This window comes from Schistocerca cancellata, chromosome 4, assembly GCF_023864275.1.
Source record: "Schistocerca cancellata isolate TAMUIC-IGC-003103 chromosome 4, iqSchCanc2.1, whole genome shotgun sequence".
Classification (NCBI taxonomy): domain Eukaryota; kingdom Metazoa; phylum Arthropoda; class Insecta; order Orthoptera; family Acrididae; genus Schistocerca; species Schistocerca cancellata.
The window spans coordinates 689,874,165-689,894,184 of NC_064629.1; the positions used below are offsets into that span (position 1 = coordinate 689,874,165).

At 38.4% G+C, this 20,020-nt stretch overlaps 1 protein-coding gene across 1 annotated transcript in view; it reads left to right on the plus strand.

The window, feature by feature from the left end:
* LOC126183556 (uncharacterized protein KIAA2013 homolog) overlaps positions 1 to 20,020 on the plus strand; it is a 171,651-nt gene that overhangs the window by 76,348 nt on the left and 75,283 nt on the right. Inside the window, exons 4-5 of the mRNA XM_049925635.1 lie at positions 8,772 to 9,240; positions 18,964 to 19,087. Of these exons, the coding sequence (XP_049781592.1) occupies positions 8,772 to 9,240; positions 18,964 to 19,087 (593 nt within the window). The remainder of the gene's footprint in view (positions 1 to 8,771; positions 9,241 to 18,963; positions 19,088 to 20,020) is intronic.

Genomic DNA, 20,020 nt, shown 5'->3' on the forward strand with positions numbered 1-20,020 from the left:
ACACACTTCAATTTTTTTCCATGAGGGCAAGGAGTTAGGGCAGAGCAGTTGAGTGGTGTGAACAGTATGGTATTCTGCATCCTTCAGGAAAAAACTAATGTATATCACATGATTTCACCTGCTCTAAGTACTTAGTTGAATACCTTTACAACAAAATGATTTACTGCATAGATGGGCTGTGGAACAACAAAACCTACAACAACAGGCAGCTTGGGAGCTTAAGAAGAAAGCTTTGAAATGGGCCAGTTTTCAGGTTCACCATCTATTTAGGTTAAAAGAAACTGAGAGTAACTTATTGGAATTCAAGAGCTTCAATGGCTGCCACAAATCAGAGTCAGATTTTGATACACATTGAAAGCAAAACCTCCCAGCCCAAGACCCAGTAATATCATAATTGGTACTGTGATATTGCAAAGTTAACTTCGTAAATGGTGGTACTCTCAGTGATTACAAGCCTACTGGGACAAATTCTGCCACTGGCATATAGAGCAGTGACATGATAAAATCTGTTTCATTTTAAACACCAGCTTCATGGAGCATTGTTCATGACAATAGCATACATCAACTTGTGGAAAAATGTCACACTTCCAGCTCTTCACTTCTGGACTCAGGAGCTAGTAACCAGGTCACTGGATTGGAAGTACCAGGAGCCTCTAGTGCTCAGAACCTTCAAACAATGGAGAACATGTTAGAGTCCACAACAGATGAACCTTTGGCACGCAATGAGAGATGTTATGCACTCTACTCCTTGCAAACACAAAATACTGACAAAACTGCTTTTGTGATGTCAACAGACCTGAACCAGATATATGATGTAGAAGGCAGTGTCAGGCTAAGTAGACGGGAGGCTACTATAATTCTTCGAGCAGCCGTGAGATTTGTAACATGTGTTGCAACCCAAAAAGAAAGACAATTGCTTTTTCAATGCCACCAGCAGTTGGTCACATTTTGAGTACAATAAACTCCCTACATATATTAAAGACCTCTGCAATTTTCTCAGACAAGTCTTTACATGCTGGAATGAAGTCTTTGATTGTGAACAGATGTACAAATATTTTGTGAAGGCCCATCTACAAGTCTGTTTTGACCACACCCTAGCTTCAGATAAGATATTTCCATACAGTATATGTCTAGTAGCAGCATTAGATTCCAGTAGATCAACACTATACTCCGTGCATTGCCAATGAGTGAACTGTGAAAGATCATAGAGGAACTGGATGTTGATGTGCTAGTCCAGCAACCATACATGTGCCTTGCTGACATATGTGCTCTCAGTAGTTGGGCACCAGAATGCCAAGGCAGCAGTCATCATTCTTAATCAGAGATACCTTGTCACTAAAATAACACAATTATGCAGTGAGCTTGCTGTAATAGTGGAGATGTGTACTGCTCAGTGCAAGTGTATTATTACCTACATATACATGTAGTGCTCCCATATGATTGAGTCATACCCTGACAAATTAAGAGCTGCAGCATTGTGCAGTCATGATGCACATCACGTAATAGGGGCTGGTGTGGACATAGACGAAAGACAGAAGAATGTGGTGTAATGCTGACAGACATGATCCAAGAATGGGACATGACTGTGATCAATAAAGAAGGGCAGCCTAGCAAATTCACAGATAGTACCATTGCAGAGACAAGTATAGACATTATCCTGGCAAATCTGGATGTGGCTAGTAAGTTTATATCCTGGGAGGTTGAACAACATATGACCACTAATGAAAATAGTGTCATAACCTTCTCTATCAGAGCAGTGACAGTAAACTCTAGAAATACTAGCAATGGTAGGTAACCAGAAAGCTGGGATTTGAAGAGAGGAAATTGGAATGCATTTGTTGGTGAAATAGCTTCTTTAAACTGAGACACTTTACCTGAAAACATAGATCTCTTGATGCATGCCTATACTGAGTTATTGCAGCAGATGCAGGCAAATCACATCCCAAAGAGGTGATATTGAGCTATTCCTAAGACACGTTGGAGTAGGGAACAGTTAGAGTTGTGCATAAAAGTCCGTAACACAAGGAGGAGTTACCAGTGCTCATGAGGGAGGAACCAAAGAGATAGAAAGCTAAATATATACCAGCATCTGAGACAAACATATAGAGTCTGTGGAGTCAACCATACAAACTTCTAAATGACAAAATTACATGTATAAAATGGCAGTGCATTGGTGGAGCTGTCATTTGTACTCAGTTGAGTCATGTGAAAAGGTTGCTGACATGATTATGGCTACATGACGGGGATTAACAGAAGTTGAATGCGAAATTGTAGTTGACGCTAAATACATAGGACATTCTATTTCTGAAATCATTAGGAAAATCAATATTCTGAGAACCACAGTGTCAAGAGTGTGCCGAGAATACCAAATATCAGGAATTACCTCTCTCAACAGACAACACAGTGGCGAATGGCCTTCACTTAATGACTGAGAGCAGTGATGTTTGCATATAGTTGTCAGTGCCAACAAACAAGCAGTACTGCTTGAAATAATTGCCAGAATCAGTGTGGGATGTACAACAAATGTATCCATTAGGACACTGTGTTAGGAGCACCGGTGTTTGCATGGAGTTGTCAGTGCTAACAGACAAGCAGTACTGCTTGAAATAATCACCCAAAACCAGTGTGGGACATACAACAAATGTTTCCATTGGGACAGTGCAAGAAAATTTGATGTTAATGGTCTGTGGCAGCAGACAACTGATGTGAGTGCTTTTATTAACAGGACATCACCTGTAGCACCTCTCTTTGGCTCGTGACCATATAGGTTGGACCCTATACAACTGGAAAACCATGGACTGCTCAGATCAGTCCTGATTTCAGTTGGTAAGGGTTTGAGTGTGTACAGACCTCATGAGGCCATGGACCCATTTGACAACAAGGCACTGTGCAAGCTGGTGGGGACTCCATAACAGTATGGGCTGTGTTGATATGGAATGGAGTGGTCCTCTGGTCCAAGTGAACTGATCATTGACTGGAAATGGTTATTTTCGGCTACTTGGAGGTCATTTGCAACCATTTGTGGACTTCATGATCCCAAACAACAATCAAATTTTTGTGGATGACAGTGTGTCATATCACCAGGCTGCATTTGTTTGCAATTGGTTCAAGAACATTCTGGACCATTCCAGCAAATGATTTGGTCACCCATATCATCTATTGTGAATCCCATGAAACATTTATATGACATAATGAAGAGGTCAGTTCATGCACAAAATCCTTCACTGGCGACACAGTTATGGACAGCTATAGAGGCAGTATGACTCAGTTATTTCTGCAGGGCACTTCCAACGACTTGTTGAATCTAGCATTATGCCAGGCAAAAGGAGGCCACTGCACCCGGTGACTGTTTAGTTTGCACGGGTAGCATTAAACTGCTTTTGTTGCTGATAGCTGTTATGTGAGCTGGTTGCCAGTTACCTCCATTTCATGAAAGTAAGTGATGGAAGGTGATGGTGAATATAATATTCATGTGAGTGAAACACTTGGTGAGCATGAAAGAAGAGAAACAAAACATCTCCAAAGCAAAATCATCTCAACATTCAAAGAAAATTTCAGTGCCTGATATTGACTGCTGGTATGCTGAAAGGCATAAGGCAAGCAGCTGTGGAAGAAAAGACTATCTCTTTTGCTGACTTATCATATTTCAATGTATTATATTCGTCAGGAGGTAACAGCAAGCAAGATGCATTGTTTCTATCATACATGGATATTTCATCACCAGCTAGGTATGTTGTAGATCCCACTGAAGCTAAGGCTTCTAAATCAATGTCTGTCAAGTATAAGATAAAACTTTGAGATAGATCCCAAGTACCAATGTATGCTGCTACATTTTAAAAAAAGAAGAAAAAAAAGCCAAGGGGTTATCACAGGATTGCTTAACCCAGATTGTTTGGCACTGTCAAGAACATGGGACAACACTAAATGAATGAAGAGATGGCTCAAAAGCAACTCAAGCCGACATGGTTATGACCCCACAAGTGAAAGAGCACATTCTGAAGTATAAGTATAGAGAGAGTTGTTGTAGTGGAGGTAAAATGAGAAGTCATATTTGCCCCCAAGTTTAAATGTAAATATGAGGGAAAATTTTTGGAAATAATAAAGACAAACAGGTAATACAAGCTGTTCCATGTCAAAATTTAAGACAATGTTTTATAAGAATTTTAGTCTTGGCTTTGGTTAACCTCATAGTGATATATGTTCGACATGCAAGGGGATTTGACTGAAAATAATGGTTGCAGAAACCAAAGAATGACAGGAAGTGTGTAAAACTAACAAGTTCAACAGCATCATGAACAAATACTCTGAAGGCACTGTAAAACTTGTCTTTGAAATGCAACAAAATCAACCTCTGCCTCACCTTCACATTGTAGACATCATCTACACATCACAGGTATTGTTCTATAACCTGATAGTGGTGATACATGAACCAAAACAAGGTACTGATAACATTTTTCAATATACTTGGTGTGAAACAGAAGCTGGAAGAAATGAAATCACATCTGCACAGGTAACATTTTCTCCTACATTATTAGGAAGAGAGGACTAGAGATGTTGGTAAGAGAGGATTGAAACTTGAGCTTTTTCCAGACATGTGTACCAGCTAGAACAAGAATTATATAATGCAATGTATGCTGACACATTTTGTGGAACACAGTACAGTGTTCTGTGAACTTAACCACTATTTTATTATTCATGGACATAGTTTCATTCCACTGGATCATGTATTCAGTAGAGTTGAGAAGGGATATCAGAAGAAAGAAGAGAACATATCACTTTGTCGATTCAGGAATATTCTAGTGAAGTTTGGGAAGGTGCTGGTGTGGGGAGAAGACTGGTTTTCCTACAACTTCAAATGGATTTCTAAAGAAATATTAAAGTTCACCATGCGTTGTAAAATGGTGAATTTATGAGCAATAACTTACAGACAAACCAATGGTAAGATTCAGTGTGCTGTTAAAACAATGCATTTCTTTGTATCAGAAGTATGTTGTGATGTTTTGAAAAACAACATTCCTTTATTCAAAGCCATGAAATGTGCTGGATTTATTCCGAAGATAAATGATATGATTGCAGAAAAGCAGGAGGATATAATGAAGCTAATGTGTTTCCTTACCATTCCTAAGAATGCAGCAAGTTTCTACAATGACATACTCTCTGTAAGTGATGAGGAATATGAAGATCATGACAGCTCATGGAGAATTTATGAAGAGTCCTCTGAAGTTGTGGAGAAGAGAAAAAAGAAATATTATTTTAAAACTTTAATCTATAAATCAGGCATTTAATGTTCAAGTATCACTGATCTAGTTTGAAAAAGAAAGCTGTTTTTCTGCTTTCAGCAGTTGATAAACTATCAAAAATTTTATGCATGTGCAAAGACTGTCTTAAAATATATTCATAAGTGTACCAAATTTCTTAATTGTAAAAAAACTAAAGTTGCTTGTTGATTAAATAAATGCGTCTACTGCAATATGTTTTTTGCATAAAGCAAGTTTTGTTAAAATGGCCCTCAATTATGATCAACATTGCAATTGCATTCAATAAAAATTTATGGTAGTCTATGACGTTCAGTCATGTAAGAAGTATTCAGATGCTAAATTGCCTTTATATAAGTTTCATGGACTACTGTAAGGGTCGCACTGTTGAATGGTTTGCTGGGCAGCTTGTTGTTGTTGTTGTCTTCAGTCCAGAGACTGGTTTGATGCAGCACTCCATGCTACTCTATCCTGTGCAAGCTTCTTCATCTCCCAGTACCTACTGCAACCTACATCCTTCTGAATCTGCTTAGTGTCTTCATCTCTTGGTCTCCCTCTATGATTTTTACCCTCTATGCTGCCCTCCAATACTAAATTGGTGATCCCTTGATGCCTCAGAACATGTCCTACCGACCGATCCTTTCATCTAGTCAAGTTGTGCCACAAATTTCTCTTCTACATAATTCTATTCAATACCTCCTCATTAGTTGTGTGATCAACCCATCTAATCTTCAGCATTCTTCTATAGCACCACATTTTGAAAGCTTCTATTCTCTTCTTGTCCAAACTATTTATCATCCATGTTTCACTTCCATACATGGCTACACTCCATACAAATACTTTAAGAAATGACTTCCTGACCCTTACATCTATACTCGATGTTAACAAATTTCTCTTCTTCAGAAACGCTTTCCTTGCCATTGCCAGTCTACATTTTATATCCTCTCCATATTTAGTTATTTTACTCCCAAAATAGCAAAACTCGTCTACTAATTTAAGTGTTCATTTCCTAATCTAATTCCCTCAGCATCAACCGACTTAATTCGACTACATTCCATTATCCTTGTTTTGCTTTTGGTGATGTTCATCTTATATCCTCCTTTCAAGACTCTGTCCATTCCATTCAACTGCTCTTCCAGGTCCTTTGCTGTATCTGTTAGAATTACAATGTCATTAGCGAATCTCAAAGTTTTTATTTCTTCTCCATGTGTTTTAATTCCTACTCGTAATTTTTCTTTTGTTTCCTTTACTGCTTGCTCAATATACAGATTGAATAACATCGGGGATAGGCTACAACCCTGTCTCACTCCCTTCCCAACCACTGCTTCCTTTCCATGCCCGTTGACTCAGCACTGGGTGGCATAAGATAATAATAAAAAGATTATGATGGTCTGTCCACAGGGCTCGATATGTGGACCAATATTTTGGGAACTCACAATTGAGCCATTGTTGGAACAGTTGGATGGGACTGATCAAGCAAATGGAATTGTGGCTGATGCTGATGATATCTTGGTGGTGGTGTCTGGAGATCCCAAATGCAAGCTTGAAGAAAATCAAATCATGTGCTCTGAAAGATGCAGGAGTGGTGCAGGAGCAACAAATTAGCAGTAGCTAAAAATAAATTTTTATATGTCCTGCTTAAGGACAAACCCATCCTAAATAGGAATTCAACTTTTAGATCAGATAACAGCCCATTTTTGAGAAGCACTGTATGCAGTTATTTAGGAGTTTTCCCAACAACAGAAGAAACTTCTCAGCTCATGCAGATATGGTCTGCCTGAAGACTTCCAAAATCATGCACAAAATTGCCATCACTGGCACTGCAACATATTCTGGGAGGCTTTTAACCTTTGGGGCTCATAAAACTGTACCACAATGAAATACTGATTGTCATTGTGGACTTAGCAACAAGTACTGGGGCCCACCTGCTCCACCTGATAGTATAGTCACACTAAGACATAGGTATCCATGAGGTGTTCTCCGAAGGATGAAGGGAGTATACAATACTAACCAGCAAAGGTTCTGCTCATTATTCTGGGAATATGTCCCACTGACATCACAGTACGATATCTTGAACAGCATATTGGTTGCGGCGGGATAACATGAAGTACGAGAAATTATGGATTCCAGAGTAACTAATAAGTTAGATCTTCAAGACTAGACACTTCATGAATGGTAGTGGGATTGGAAAATTGGAAATACAGGATGCCACTATAGTCTCCTTCTGAACATCAGATAGAGAGACTACAAATGAATCATAATGTCCCCAGCAGAGGTACGGATCACTATATGACAGGACACAACCCTTACCTACAATATGAACATAACATAGGAAAGAGGCCATCAACGTTGTGTAACTGTAGTGATTTAGGATTTCCTGGGCATGTGGTGTTATACTTGCCCACTCCCAAGTGGAAGCTACGGTATTTGACCCCCGCCCCCCCTACTAGTGAAATTACATACCTAATTAGGAATGCTGACACTTCCAATTACTTAACATAGCCATGAACAACATATCTAGGAGTGAACTAAACAAGTTCACAACATCTATTAGAAACATAAATACATGTATGAGAGACATCAACAGAAGGGAGAGGATGAATGAGAAGGAATATGTAAATTATGAGGCGGTTTAAAAGGATGGCGGTAGTGCTGATGGTGAGGAAGAGACTCACTGCATAGCAGTGAAGTGTTGGGTGGCAACTGTAATTTAGTTTTAATGTAAATAAATTAGTAATAATAACTGTGATCACTCTATATTTCTACCAATTCAGTAAACAACAGGATAATTAGTTAAAGAAGTGTAGGCAGTTTCCTACTCCGGGCAGGCAACGCTCGATGTACTGAGATAGCTAGAGAAATTTACATAAGAAATAATATAAAACATTTATCTCTCTTACTTTTGTTTCATTACTTACCTTCATTTTACTTCCTTCCTAACTACTTATGGTTTCTTTATATATACTTAGCAAGTTTTATTGTATAATTTAGTATCTTAATTAGAGTTTTAAAAAAATGTATCCTATTATGTAGAGAATTGTCAATGTACTGATGTACTGTACGACTTGCCTGAGAGACAAAGGAGGCCAAGCTTGAAGGCTACCATAAAGAAACAGGTAAGTAAATAAATAAATAAAATAAATGACAGGATGAAAAATATGTTGGCAATATATCCAGCGTACTATTATCTTGTTCATGAACTTACTGTTAGATTTTCATGTCATTATATCCACCCAAGCCTTCATTTTAGTAACACTAATCCTGATCCTACATACCAATAGAATATAAATAGTGGCCACCTGTATAGAAAGTTCTACTGATTAATTTGCTCACTAACATGCCTTTATGGCTCAAAAGTACCTCGAGGTAAATGTGGACTGTTACGAATAATTCACACATTCGATTAGCTTTTCTAATTGTGTGATAATGAATTCAAAATTTTTAAATGAATAGATAACATGAATGTCTCATTTTATGGACTTCCACTGATTCCTTACTGTATATTTCAATTTTCAGGTGAAGACGAACAGTGCTTATCAAATAGTCTTGCTCAGTTCTCTGCGGATTCAGAAGAATTCAGTGCTAATATCAGACATTATCCAGCCAAAGATGACGAGAAATCTTACTTAGCTTTTGTGGGAAATGGTGTTTTTGGCTTGACTGTAGATCCAGCAAGTCCCGTCTATATCAAGAGCGGACGTACATTATCTTTACCTGCATACTGGTTTCCTATAGTGTCAGTTACATCACAAGCAGAAGCAGCATATGAAGCTACTGTTGTTCACTATACCACAGGCATTGTTCACAGAATTCAGTGTTTGCCCCGAGGAACTAGTGTGTCTCATCAGTATTATGCACATAGGACGTTGCCGAACGTCTTCGTTCAAGAAATAACAATAAACAATCCAACGAATGACATACAGTCATTCAGTCTACGCCAGGGGACATACCTTAATTGGCCTACTGCAGTGTCACATGTTGAACCGTAAGTCAATTCAGTAATAATCACTTTATAGAATTTTAATTTTTAGGGATTGTGTTTTGATATGTGCTACAGCTTAAAGTGTCTGTAGTACAAACACCAGTGCATCCTTATTCTTGCTGAGTACCAATTTCTGTAACATCTTCAGTGTTTTTCTGGTCCTTTCAGCCAAATGGAATTTTTGAGTGTTTATCTGCAGTTACTTCTAATATGTGTTCTGTCTTTATTTATGTTGTTCAGTTGAAATATTCATATGGACATTAGAGGAAAGAGTTACATAACTTTGAAATCAATAACAGATGGTAATTAAAATAATACTAATACTATTAATGTCATATGGTACACGGCCTGGTGCAAGTCTTTTACTTGGATGCCACTTTGATGACTTGTGTGTCCCTGAGCCAGTGGCACCCTGTGCTCCTAGACAGTCACCCATCTAAATACTAAATGGTCCCCATGTTGCTTAACTTCAGTGATCAGGCGGGCCAGTGTATCCAGCATGGCAAGGCCATTGGCAACACCGTAAATAAAGGCAACTGATTGAAATATTTCAGTTGTATATTGTAATCTATGGCATTTTTTAAAGTAAATAACATTTATCGTATTTTTATTGTATCTCAGCTGAACATTATTATTGTCCCCTTTCATTAGTGCAGCTATCATCTAAAAACTGGTAATAACATAAAACACTCTGGCACAACTCATACTAGTAAACTATGTAGTATAAATTCTCAAAACATGTATAATTTAGTGAAAGAAATATGGTGGCTGTTATATAATTGCTTTTAATTTGAAACCTGTTGTCATTAGTAGATTAACTTATCTGCTCTTTGTCAAATACTTTCTTTAATACACAGCAGTTTTGACTTTTGTGGGTTGTGACTGTCTGTCGGATTACTAAACCGAAAGTCTAAACTTCAAGCTGGTATCTCTTTATATTTACTACTGGACTTGTGACTTTCAGTTCTTGCAATACACTGTCCACATGAAATTTGGTAAATGGAAATGCTGTTTGAATTTCATAGTAAATTGTAAGTCAGTCCATAATGGCTGGGTGAGGAGGTTCACTAGGTAAGGGTGTATCATCTCCAGTGAGATCCCACGTGGTAAGATACTATGGCATTCAGACTGACCTTTCAATTGAAGGTAACTGCAATCAGTTTCTGTAGCCGTTTTGTAATATCATTCTGTTTATTAACCTCAGATTGGAAGAACCTACTTTGACTAATCCTTCTTAGTACCTGTTTATGAAGGTCATTTTGAAAGTTTGTATCTTTGTGTAGAAAACAGAAAACAAAAAGTGAGGTGCCGACATCAGTGATGGACAAAGCCACTCATAGGTTTATGACCTCTGCTTGCTCACTGATGGCTGAATCAATGAAGACATTTCCATTTCCTTCTGGCAATGATGAAATCAGCTGTAGCACCCTGGGTAGTGTCAGTGGTACCAGACTCAATCATCGTTGCCAACCCATGTGGTGAGATTTACAGCCCTGATGCAGGTTGTCAGTTGGTGTCATATGGCATTGACAGTGACAGCATAGTTATAGTGGTGTACATAAGAAGACAGGTGGTGAGGCAGTGCGCAGTTACAAGGAGCAGTGTACCACGTGATGATCCAGCCAATAGTGTCATTCTGCCATGACTGTCCGTAGCACACACATTAGAGTGCTTGCAGAACATTTAGCATTGATTTTCATGTTATTTTATGTATGATGAGGTTCCTTAGCCACTATAGTGTTCATTATGAATCAAATGAAGCAAATCCAGCAAGTATTATATTGATAAGTGATGACAGTAGTTTCCAGAGCATATAAATTCTGCTAGGCAGAGTCAGAAACAGAAACAGTGGCTGGGTGTAGTGCTCATGCCTGTGTTACCAGTTGTGAGGGTATACAATGACTGGAGATGGAGGTATTGGACGGAGGCAGAGGGCACCCTAGCACTGCCGCTAGGTAGTCTCTGTCTCTCTCTCTGTGCAGGTTTTTATTGCCCTGCTGTCTTCTTATGTGCACATCACTGTAACTTGGGGTGACACACTGTTTACGTTTTTGGATGGTGAGAGCATGTCTGCTTTTCATGTTGCTTTAGACTGCTTGGTGCTGTGATGCCGCCATAGATGTAGATTCCCTCCTCCTCAGGAAGGAAACTATAGTGCCTGAAGCCCACTTAGGATTGCGCCTGAATATAAACTATGTGATCAAAAGTATCCGGACACCTGACTGGAAATGACTTACAAGTTCAAGGCACCCTCCATCAGTAGTGCTGGACTTCAGTATGGTGTTGGCCCGCCCTTAGCCTTGATGACAGCTTCCACTCTCACAGGCATACGTTCAATCAGGTGCTGGAAGGTTTCTTGAGGAATGGCAGCCCATTCTTCATTGAGTGCTGCACTGAGGAGAGGTATCGATATTGGTCAGTGAGGCCTGGCATGAAGTCGGCGTTCCAAAACACCCCAAAGGTGTTCTGTAGGATTCAGGTCAGGAATCTGTGCAGGCTAGTTCATTACAGGTATGTCATTGTCGTATAACCACTCCGCCACGGGCCGTGCATTATGAACAGGTGCTCAATCATGTTGAAAGATGCAATCGCCATCTCTGAATTGCTCTTCAACAGTGGGAAGCAAGAAGGTGCTTGAAATATCAATGTAGGCCTGTGCTGTGATAGTGCCATGTAAAACAACAAGAGATGCAAGCCCCCTACATGAAAAACACGACCACAACATAACACCCCCGCCTCCGAATTTTACTATTGACACTACACACACTGGCAGATGACATTCACTGGGCATTTTCCATACCCACACCCTGCCATCAGATCGCCACATTGTGTACCATGATTCATCACTCCACACAACGTTTTTCCACTGTTCAATTGTCCATTTACACTCCTTACACCAAGCAAGGCATCGTTTGGCATTTATCGGCGTGATGTGTGGAATATGAGCAGCCACTTGACCATGAAATCCAAGTTTTCTCACCTCTTGCCTTACTCTCGTAATACTTGTAGTGGATCCTGATGCAGTTTGGAATTCCTGTGTGATGGTTTGGATAGATGTGTGATGGTTTGGATAGATGTCTGCCTATTACACATTATGGCCCTCTGGCAGTCAACAGATGAGGTCAGCCTGTATGCTTTTGTACTGTACGTGTCCCTTCACATTTCCACTTTGCTATCACATCAGAAACAGTGGACCTAGGGATGTTTAGGAGTGTGGAAATCTCGTGTGCAGACTTATGACACAAGTGACACCCAATCACCTGACCACTTCGTAGTCCGTGAGTTCCGCGGAGCACCCCATTCAGCTCTCTCACAATGTCTAATGACTATTGAGGTTGCTGATATGGAGTTCCTGGCAGTAGTGGCAGCACAATGCACCAAATATGAAAAACATATGTCCGAATACTTTTGATCACATAGTGTATATTCCCGGATGTACTTTCCTTGATGGTAAATTGCCAGATGAAACTCCATGACTACCTGTTATGTTTGCTGCAACAAATATAGTAGCATCTGAGGTTGCATTCTATGCAGCACATCCATAGGACTGAGACTATTTACATGTGAGATCCTCTACGTGTCTAATGAGTGTTTGTGCTGCCTCTGTAGTATTGTTGGCTAGGACTTCAGGTAACTAATGTTTGAATGTTGTTACCAGTTGTTCCACCTTGACATTCAGTTGTGGGTTTAATGTTGAAATGACAGGTGAGTGATACCATTCCTATTGCACAACTCCTGGAATGGTCAGGAGCATTGATAGCTGGCAGCCCTCATATCACCAATATTTTGCCTAGAGGGACTATGTCTTCATTTGTTGTGCTGTGCTTGCCTACTATGTATTGTTAGTTTAGGAGTGCATGGAAAACTATCAGCCACAAGGTTTGTGCAGAAATAACCTAGCGCAGTCTGTCATGTATCCTCTCCAAGGTATATTTAGTCTGAACTGATGGCAGAGAATTCCAAGCATAACCAGGACATATTTGAACTGTTGCACGAAAAGTCAGGATTTACTTTAACAAGTAAAATCCAGACATAATAGAATTTCAGTCTCTTGGGTATAGTAGTACCTTACTGTGGCAAAATCAAACATATGCTGTAGGTTCCATAAATTCTAAATACAAAATGATCTTAAAGTATACTATTGTTGAGTTAGTTTTTAATATACATTTCCAGCACCAGTTGTAAAGGTTCTGGCAAAACTTTGACATGAACGTTGTTTAGAATTGCTATCATATTCTGGTGAGTCAATTCAACATCTTCAAAATGCACCCCATTAAGACATATTTGAATTTGGGAAAGGGCATGAAGGCTCCTGGGGTCAAATTAGATGAATATGGGGAAGGACTCCACGACTGTTATCCGTGAGGCCCAGGAACACTACTGTCGGCTAGAAAACAGCAACAAAGAATAAACATGAACCATCATGTACTGGAAGCAGGTTATTACCAACTGCTCAAAAAACTGTTAGTAAGGAAAAATTCATTCTACATAGCTCAATTTGTTTGGATAGTAGTACAAGTTGTTTCTCGTGCAAAAATTCAATCTCAGAACTTACTGAACTGACAGTATAGAACTGACCAGGTGTTAATAACACCATTGAACAGACAATCTAAATATATTTATTTGTTTATTTAACCTGATACACAATTTGAATTGAAATAGAACCAAGGGTTGATCTGTGCTGTCATAATTATTGTACAATGATAAGACTGGAGTGCCATATTGACGAACATCGGTGGCTGATTCCTCTGTTGAATGATTTGCAAAACAATGTGTAAAGTGTAACAGTATTTTAAAATTTGTTTGAAGACTGGTCATTAGTATTTAGGAACCCCTCTGTCACACAGCTGAGTGTGATACTACCACAGCTTTTGGAATCAACTTTGCATGAGTGTTCATTTTCACCATAAAAATTGTAGTTCCTTGACTGCTTTTCACGCAGAATTTGGGTCTTCAGTGTGCATTTCTTTGATATGGTTTCAATATATTTGGTGTATGCTTGGAAATGATCAGTTGATTTATGCGGTCTGTGTACATCAACTTGTTTTGTTCTGTGATTGTGGTGCCCTCTAACAGCTGTTGTTGGCAACATTTGATGAGTAAACCACATTAGGATGTAAGTTCTTGAAAAAGATATGTGAATTAGCCATGAGAACTTTGTTTTTCCCAACAGAATTAGTATGAGGACTAACTTATGATGATGATGATGATGATGATGATGATGATGACAGAGGGAGTCATTAAAAGCTTGAGATTGCGAACAAATTTTATGTTCCAAGAAATCTGTGAAATAACCATGTTAGCCTTAGTGGTGGAGCCCATATTTTATGTAATATCAGATCAAGAAATATGTTCATAAATATGGAACCAAAATTGGTGAAATATGTAAATAAATAAGTAATGAAACAATTATATATAAAATCAAAAATTTAATTTTTGCTAGAAAATGTAAGTTCACAGGCAAGCTAGTCAAAATTAGTTAACTTATGCTACAAAGTGCTGAAGTACAAGTGTCTTTGTATTGAATCATTTAAGTCACACTGGAACAGGATGCACAATTAATTATAATTTACTTTTCCAAATGTTATGTTGCCATGCACAGTCATCTGTCTGACAATATGTTTCTATAAATAGAGAAAGATTGCTTAACATTGCAAGAAGTCAGTGGTGCATATTTATACAGAGAGGTTGTGCTAGGAATTAAATTCTCATGGGATTTTACAGTTCCACCATTAAATAAGCAAGACAAAATATCGTAATTTAGGTAGCCATGCTTCTCATTTAGTACAGATTGAAGTTCACCTGCATCTACACCACCCGCTTCACCTTGTACAACACTGACCTTCTGAACTGCATCTTCCATTATTCTCACAGCCTCTTGGAGAGCATACTTGAAGTCTCCAGTTTCTTGACACTGTGAGGAAGTCAGCTGAAGTGACTTGCAATGTATGAAACTGAACTGAGCAGTTCAGAATTGTTGAATGCTGTCGAGGATCCACTCACACAGATACTGCAGGATAAGAAGAAAAGTTCTCCAGCAGTGACTTCACACCTTCAAAGTGTTTGCTTTAGAAAATCACAGATTCAAGTCATGTTACCCACCTTGTTAACACTGGCTCCAGAGGCAGAGGTACATCAGGTAGCTACTCTTTGTAGTATTGCACCTGATAAGGACATTTGAAGAAAACATTCTTTGTTGCTGATATCATTGTATTTACTTCTGGGAACTGATATCTATCTATCTCTGCCACTTGTTGCAATGCATGAGCCATACATGTTACATGCACTAAGTTTGGATAAAATACGTTAAGCGATTTCCCCACTTTTACCATGTATGGTGCTGCATCTGTGTACATCCGTAGGACTCTCTCTTCTTTTACACCATTTGACCATAGTATCTTAAATCCCTCACTAATGAATCTAGCAACTGTTGTACTACTTGTTGCCTTGAATAGCTTACAATAAATTAAATAGGGTTTACATGCAGTATAAGAGACCAACTTGCCCACGATTAGCGGTGATATGGCATACAGCATCCGTCATCTCATCAGCAGGAATCTGTGTAGGTGATTTTCCAATGTCAGCACTGATTTTTTTCTACTATGTCAATATAGCAAGAATCCAGGTAATTCCTCCTGAGACTGGATTCATTGAAGTGTTGTGATTGCAGTATTTATGCAAGAAATGTTTAAATTCACATACCTGAAATTTGTTCTAGGATATGTTCCTGGCAACCAATACAAAACAAAGTTATAAGTCTTCCACCATTCATTGCGCTTGTTACTTGATGCCCACACCACTAGTAAATGTTGACATTTAATTTTTGTCCTGTTGTTTGGATGTGACTTTACCCTTACTAGATACATGTACCAAATGAATTTCCTCCGTGATAATACTGTCCAAATTTTCTCTGCTGTTTGGCTCTCATAACTCAGCCAAGTGAATGCCTTCCACCTGTAATCTCAGCAGAGAATATGATAATGTAGTTTGTGCAGCTCGTGCAAGACACTCCAGTGAATGTGCACATCTCTCCAGAAGAGAAGTGGAGACATTGGCCAGTACTGATTACACTTTATCAAATCTGTTACAATGATTGCTGTGCAGCAGTATGTGTATTTCAGTAATTACCGCCCCATCTGTTTATCGTATTTGTAACAGAAAACCTGTTCTGGCATTAAATGTGTTGTTACTTGTCTCACCATATCCGTGTATACCTCTGTACTGTTGTGACATGGGTTTGTTAAAATATTTCACAGCCAACATTGACTTCTTTAATGATCTTCAATTTAATGACATCCTAACCCATACAAAGTAGGTTTACACTGCCTACATTGTCTATACACCCAATATGTGTTAGTGAACTGTGCAGTTCTCACTCCTGCGAGTATCTCCTCCCCAAATTTGCTTTCTGTACCTTCATAAATTTATCTAATACAAGCTTATTGCCAGCAAGAAGGAGAAGCTAATCATGAAAAAACTCATGCCATACATATCAATTAGTATAAACACAAGCCACCATTTTTTAAAGCCTGAGTCTGACTCCAGAAAAGCATTCGCTGATGATGAATGAATGTAAGTAGATAAAAAGGAAAGAAGATTAAGGTTTAACGTTCTATTTATGAGAAGATCATGAAATATGTAGCGCATGTAGCACAAGCTCACTTAGACAGAATGTGGAGGGTCTTGGCTGTGTCCTTTTCAAGAGCAACATTCCAGCATGTACCTTAAGCGATTTAGGGGAACTACATATAACTGAATCCTAAATGGCCAGATGTATATTTGAACACTGCTCCTCCTGACTTCTAGTTCAGTGCTTTGACCACCAAGTCACCCCACAAACTCATTGACAGACAATATCTCCTCACAGAACATATTATGCATCAGCTCAGTTAATAATAAATTCATCACTCACATCATTCATTGTGTTTTTGCAACAACAATTCTTCAGAAACTCCCATACAGAAATTCATTTATTAGTAAATACTTGGCTCATAAAATCCTCTGGATTGTAACTTCTACCATATGCACAATATGTATACATACTCCTGTTTAAACCCTCCTTCTTATCAGTTATATGGATCCTGTTGTGCCTGCCTAAATCATCCACCACATTTATCATTATAAGCTGTCAGTTGTAATTCTGTGCACCTCTCTTTTCATTTAGAGTTGTGAGTGGTTTTTTTTCCCTTATGCTTATGATCCTGTACCATCTACATGCTTGTCTATCTTTCTTTATTTATCAGTGAAATGTCTTAGCTCCAGTGCTAGTAAACCCTTAACTCTTTAAAGAATCAAACACCCATGTATAAAACAGCTTCAAACATCTGATTACTTTACAAATGAGTTAATGTGTTAAATATTTGACATTAAGCATATAAGCAAGAAAAAGTTTAGAAAAGGTTTGAAATTATGCTTACAGTTTGTTAGTAGTTGCTAAGTGCTCTCATTATGAAACACTAGATCAATGTAGTCTGGGAAATTTGCACTCCATGTTAAGCAAAAGCAAGTGTTTTTTTTTTCACTCATCTCAATGTTCATGATGTCATATCGCCAGAACTATTTGTTGTACAGTGATATAATATTGCAGATACATTCTGTGGTATATGTGGATACTGTCTGCAAACTGTTGCGAATAGAGTCAGTGGTAAAGAAATAATAAATTAAAATGTCACATCTAATGCTGAAGTGCCTGAAAGAAGGTTCTTTGAACCACCTTCAGACTATTTCCCTACTGTTCCACACCCTAACAGTGCATGGGGAAAATGAACACTTAAATCTTATTTTGTTGCAATGATCTTTTCTCCCTATCTAGGTTGGTGACAGTGAAGTATTTTCACATTGAGAAGAGGGAGTTACTGACTGAAATTTTGTGAAGAGATCTTGCGACAACGAAATACGCCTTTGTTTTAATGATTAACACCCCAACTCATGTGGTATATCTGTGACACTCTCTTTCCTATTTTTCTGCCCTTCTTTGGACTTTTTCGAAGTCCTCCATCAATCCTATCTTGTAAGGATGTGATTCTGCACTACAGTACTCTGGCAGAGGATGAACGAGTGTAGTGTAGGCAGTCTCTTTAGTACACCTTTTGCATCTTCTAAGCATTCTGCCAATAAAACATTGTCTTTAGTTTACCTTACCCACAACACTATGTGGTCATTCCAATTTAAGTTGTTCATAATAGTAATTCCTAGGTATTTAGTTGACAGCATTTATATTTGTGTGATGTATTGCGTAAGCGAAATTTAACGGATTTCTATTCATACTCATGTAGATGACCTCACACTTTTACTTATTCAGAGAGAGTTGCCACTTTCCTCACCATAGAGGTATTGTGTCTAGGTTATTTTGTAATTTGTATTGAATTTCTGACGACTTTACTGGATGGTAAATGACAGTGAAAATGTAGTAAGCAATGAACTTTTCTCCTTTCGTCAGGTCCTGGGATGGTTGCTTAGTAATTATAGATATAGAGATTAATTCAGTTTTTAATATTAGACATGTCCATCATTGATTTATTTAACAATAGCTACATCTTTTGTCTATAACATTTTCATATCATTGTGTCTTAATAAGATAGATTGTTATCTTTCAGCTAATTAAATCCCATTTCTATCAATCAATAAAAAATGTAATCTTGCACATTCATTTTATGCAGTGAGTTATGTCACTTGGCAATTTTTGTTAACTAGTTGAACTGTGAAAGTAACTGTTCTCTTTTTCAGATTTTCAAATGGAAAAGAAAGCTTCAGATTTCAAGTTGTAACTGGAATGGTCGAAGTATCTTCCAAAACTGCTAATGTAATGGGTGTTTCAATTGTATCAAAGTCAATCCCACAGACTGTTGAGGTATTATCATACTATTGTTTTTCCTCCCCCTTGTAGTTTAACTTTTTTGATGAAACACAAGGGCTACCTTTTTTGTTTTTTCAAGGAATGATCTGTTGTGAAATAGAAACTACAGTGAAGATCAAAAATTTTTTATTTGCAACATTTAACTATACCTTCCAGCTACTTTTCTACATAGTCACCACTCCAACTTAGACATTTGTCATAGTGTTGTACCAACTTATCAATATCCTCATTATAGAAAGTAGCTGCCTGTGCTTTGTACCATTTCTCTACACTAGTCTGCAGCTCATAGTCTGTGCCAAAATGCCGCTTCATAGCCAGTGGTGCATGTGAGCAGCGAGATGAATATCAGAGGTTGACAAGTCCGGGCTGTTGGTGAGTGATTGGATACTTCCCACTAAATACACTGCACAAGCATCTTTATTGCAACTGCAGTGTTTGGCCAAACAGTGTAATGAAGAAGGACAATGCCTGATGCCTGCATTCCTCTTTGCTTGCTCAGAATTGCCCCTCGCAGACGATTTTCTTGAATCGCCTGATCCACTTGCTGAACAAGATCATTGGTTGATACTCACTGGCTTCCCTGCTGCTTGCATCATGAACATGTGTACATCATGCTGTGAAGTTCCTGCACCATTGCCACACATTGTTGTCACACATGACAGTTAGGTTATGTGGACTGCAAGTAATCAGGCAAAATCCTCCAGGATGAAGAAAGCAAATGACAGCACACACTTCACACTTGGTGGGCAGGAGTATTGTTCTAGGCACCTTTAGGTGCTCACTATGCATTCAGAACTGAAAAGTGTGACATATGCTAAAGCTTCATCAGAGTTTCACTGCACATTTAATTTTATGACTGATCAGACCTTGAAAAAAATATCCCTTGTATAGTAATAATTTTATAGACAATTGTGTATTAAATTTGTC